The sequence below is a fragment of the Austrofundulus limnaeus genome, unplaced genomic scaffold, assembly GCF_001266775.1.
Source record: "Austrofundulus limnaeus strain Quisiro unplaced genomic scaffold, Austrofundulus_limnaeus-1.0 Scaffold1532, whole genome shotgun sequence".
Lineage (NCBI taxonomy): Eukaryota > Metazoa > Chordata > Actinopteri > Cyprinodontiformes > Rivulidae > Austrofundulus > Austrofundulus limnaeus.
Window position 1 is genome coordinate 49,543 of NW_013953934.1, and position 4,211 is coordinate 53,753.

Consider the following 4,211-nt stretch of genomic DNA (forward strand, 5'->3'; position numbering starts at 1 on the left):
GTCTGAGGACAGAGGTTTGAGGTCAGTGGTCTGAGGACAGAGGTTTGAGGTCAGTGGTCTGAGGACAGAGGTTTGAGGTCAGCGGTCAGAGGTCAGTGGTCAGAGGTCAGAGGTTTGAGGTCAGTGGTCTGAGGACAGAGGTTTGAGGTCAGCGGTCAGAGGTCAGGGGTCTGAGATCAGAGGTTTGAAGTCAGGGGTCTGAGGACAGAGGTCAGAGGTCAGGGCTAAAACAGGTCATGTTATGAGCAGGAAACTTGTTCAACCAGATTTAAAAGGGTCAGCAGGTTTCTGTCAGGGGTCAGGAGTCATGTCTTAATAATTGAATTTGTGAACCTCTCATGTCTGCAGGTACCATCCACAGTGAGAGCGGTACCAAACAAGCGGATTCTGGCCCTCAGACAGAGGACCCAGATGTTGTGGGATGCCTACTTTTCCTCTGTGGACCAGATCGTTTTGACCACACTGGAGGTCTGCTGAAAGCGCCGACACCTTTAAGGGTTACAGCAGGTTTTTAGAGGTTTTGTTGGGATTGTTGCTCAGAAACCAGTTTTATTGCTGCATCATATGGTCCACTGGTGTCCTGCATTAAGGATCCTCTCAGTGGTTCTGAAGGAGGCCTGGTGAACTGAGCTGAGACTTTGATCATTGGTCTAGATCAAAATAATTATCTGCTTCACTTCCTACATTTGTTCCTGATCAGTCTGGCTTCTGAAACAGGAAGAGTGAGACAGGTCCTTATCTGCAGACAAAGGTTTAGACCTGATGAAGGTCCTGCTGACAATGAAACATGTAGAACAGAACCTGTATGGTTAGCACATGAACACTGTACTCTTCAAGGTGTTCCAACAACCAATCTTTCACTCTGATTACAGTCTGCTGCAGGGTTTATAGACCTCGTTGGAAGAGTCTTATCTAATCCAACTGAGTGTATTGGACAAATACACCAACATATCTGCTTCAACCTGCAGCTTTTCACCCAGTTTTTTCAGACTTTTTGATGCTCAGAGGACTTTTCTGAAACACAGAACAAATATTCACCTAACTCCTCTGGTAATGTTAAGTGTTTGTGTCAGTCTGAGTTTGTAAAGAAGAAACAGCACATTTATCCAGCTGACATGTGAACAAGTCTGAGTGCAACAGAGTAGCAACTGCTGGCAGGGATTTATTTTCAGTGAAATAAGGTGAAAGGTCTGGTTCTCTATGATAATCTGCTTAAATTCACACAGCAGCTGTGCAGCTGGAGGTCAGGAGGGAGTTCAGGTACCGCTGAGGTCCAGTGGTTTAACACAGAGCTCCAAAGTAACAATCTGATCCTCCATGTGACAGGAAAACCTATCCAACATGTCTGTCTTTCTGTCTGTTGTCAGATCATCAAAGATCGAGTCTTTCCACACACATCAAGAAACCGGTACATGTGGAACTCCCTGCCAGGAGGTCTGCTGGTCCTACCTGAGTACTCCACTCACCTGGCACACTTTCCTTTTTACTACCTGGGATTAGGTAACCTCACACATCACTGAACACTGAAGACCTGAGAACACGAATCAAAACCAAAGAACATCTTAAGAACTGACATTCGGCCTGTGTTAGTTTTCAATCAGAAATTCTGACAGTTTTGGCCCGTATTCATCAACCTTCTTAGAAATACTCTCAAAGCCTTCAGCATGGTGGATCAGCAGCTGAACAGATGACGTGCAGTCACATGGTTGTTAGGCCTTTGTTTTCACACACACCTTCCATAGCCTCTGAGACACACCATGGTAAACCCCTCCCACTGCAGTATACATCACTGCATGGGGTTTCCTCCTGCTGGAGTCTACAATGCAGGGAAAACAATCACCCGACATTATTTATCCACAAATCTGTCCTGTTTAAAGCTCCACGGTTTTTATCAGACAGATTCCACCGTCTGTTTTATCTCCATTCATACGTTTTTGACTGTTTCACTATATTTATATCGCTTGCTTCCAGGTAGCCTCCAACTATCGGCTTCTGGAAGCGAGTCTTTTTTTAAGCAAGCGGTTGAAGCGAAATGCAGCATCTGAGCACTTTCTGCAGAAACAAACACTCCTAAAAACTCCTGACCAATCAAACTGTAAGTTCTTATGTGAAGGGAGGTAAAACGTTCAGCCGGTGGGTTGTGACAAGAAGGGACCGAAGAGTTGATGCTGCGAACAAAATGACAACATTTTTGTCATGAAGCTTCAACAATCCCATCAGATTTCATCAGTTCGGATGGAGCATGCTGGGTGAACAATGTTAGGAAGGGACTTAAGGTTAAAGAAATTCTTAGCTAAAAGTTGGACTTAAAAGTCAATCATGAAGCAATTCTCACATTAAGTGAAGAGTAGGATTAAATGTTCAGTGTCAGTGATTTATGACACTTTGCTGTGCTGCAAAGCTGATCCTGGATGATGTTATAAAACTCCTGGCATGGACAAATCACTGCATCGCATTTCATGTTCAAGAAGATTTTCAGAGAAATGTCAAAATAAAAGTGAAAATCCTAAGATAAATTCAGATTCAACACACTAATGTTCATGCCCATCACGTTGTACTGATCGTTCATAAATGACACAAAATTTCCTCATTTGTACCATGAATACAGACAAAATTAAAACTTTTTTCAGTTTTCTATTTGACTTAAAAACACTGACTGAATTAAACTGTTTTCCATCTTTTTATCCTGTAACCATGGATGAATACATTTCTTCTTCTCTGTTTTATGGTCCCATTCAGGACTCAGTCCGGCTCAGGAGTTCACCGCTGTCATTCATGCGGTCTCTCCACTGGTCTCACAGTCACAGCCAATCATGAAGCTGCTTCAAGTTGTCTCCAAGTCCAAATATTGCTCACAGGTAACGTTGGAAGCAKGAGAGGATGTGCTGAAACATTTAGCTGTGTCTCTTATTGTGAGCTTGTAGTTCTGCTGCAGATTAGCTGCTGTTCTCTTGGACCCAGTTTGGTCCAAACTTCAGCTGACTGTAAATCTGTAAACTGTCATGTCAAAACTCGGGTGTGAAACAGATTAATTCTGTAGTAAAAAGATCATTTTTAAACTGTGACTTTTACCTAAAATCAAATGGTTTTTTTTGTCTTTCAAAGACCTTGAATGTGTGATCCATGCTTTATTACGTCTCAGCTGGATTATTGTAACTCTGTATGTTGGAGTTAGCCAGGCTGGCCTCTCACGCCTGCAGCTGGTTCAGAACGCTGCAGCTGGTCTTTTAACACGGACCAAGAAGTGTGATCAWATGTCCCCGGTGCTGCTTCCCTTCAGTGGCTCCCTGTGTGTTTTAGAAATGATTTTAAACTTTTACTGATGACCTATAAGGCTCTGAATGGACTGATCCTGAACACCTGTCTGACCTCCTGCAGCCCTATGATCCAGATCTCTTCGATCAGTGATCATTTGCTCTGGGCGGTCCCACGGTCCAGACTGGTCCACAGAGGTGACCGAGCCTTTTCAGTTGTGGCTCCTGAACTGTGGAACCAGATTCCTCTTCACATCAGACAGGCCTCAACTCTTGGAGTTTTTAAATCTCATCTTAAAACACACCTGTTTTCAAAAGCTTTTAATGTGGTTTGAGATTTGGTCTGTTTTTATGGTTTATCATTATTTATGTATTGTCCGTAATGCTTTGTTTTAATAGTTGCAATATGTGAAGCACTTTGGCCAACGGCAGTTGTTTTTAAATGTGCTATATAAATAAAGTTGACCTGACTTGAGCTGTCAGGCAGAGAAGTTGTTGGTCCACTCAAAGCATTGACCCTCCACCACTGTGCTGACAGTTGTGACACATCACATCACACTGAGGATTCAGTCATATTTGATCAAAATGACTTCAGCACATTTTCAGATTCCTGCTTTTTAAGCTACAAGTTGAAACCTGGATCATCCTGACATCATGAGCACTTGCAGATATATGCCTTCTTTTGTCTTAATTACAAGAATACATTAAAATTTGCACTGAATGCTATTTTAGGTTCTCTTAAAGAGGAGGTTTTGATGTAATATTGATTGATGATGCCTTTATTGTCATTGTACGGAGCTCAATGAAATTACATTTAAGAACACCCATTCAATTTTATTATGTAGGGATATGCTGTTGTCGATGTTATGGACAATATTATATTATAAATACCTCGTAATTATTAGCATAACAAAAGGGGCACCACCTGTTTATTACAGGAAATAATTAATTGATTTT

The 4,211-nt window shown here is 42.1% G+C and overlaps 1 protein-coding gene across 1 annotated transcript in view; it reads left to right on the forward strand.

The window, feature by feature from the left end:
* ext1c (exostoses (multiple) 1c) overlaps positions 1-4,211 on the forward strand; it is a gene marked incomplete in the record, with an annotated part of 58,860 nt that overhangs the window by 44,503 nt on the left and 10,146 nt on the right. The window contains 2 exon segments of the mRNA XM_014032760.1: positions 1,368-1,500; positions 2,740-2,858. Coding sequence (XP_013888214.1) covers positions 1,368-1,500; positions 2,740-2,858 — 252 coding nt within the window.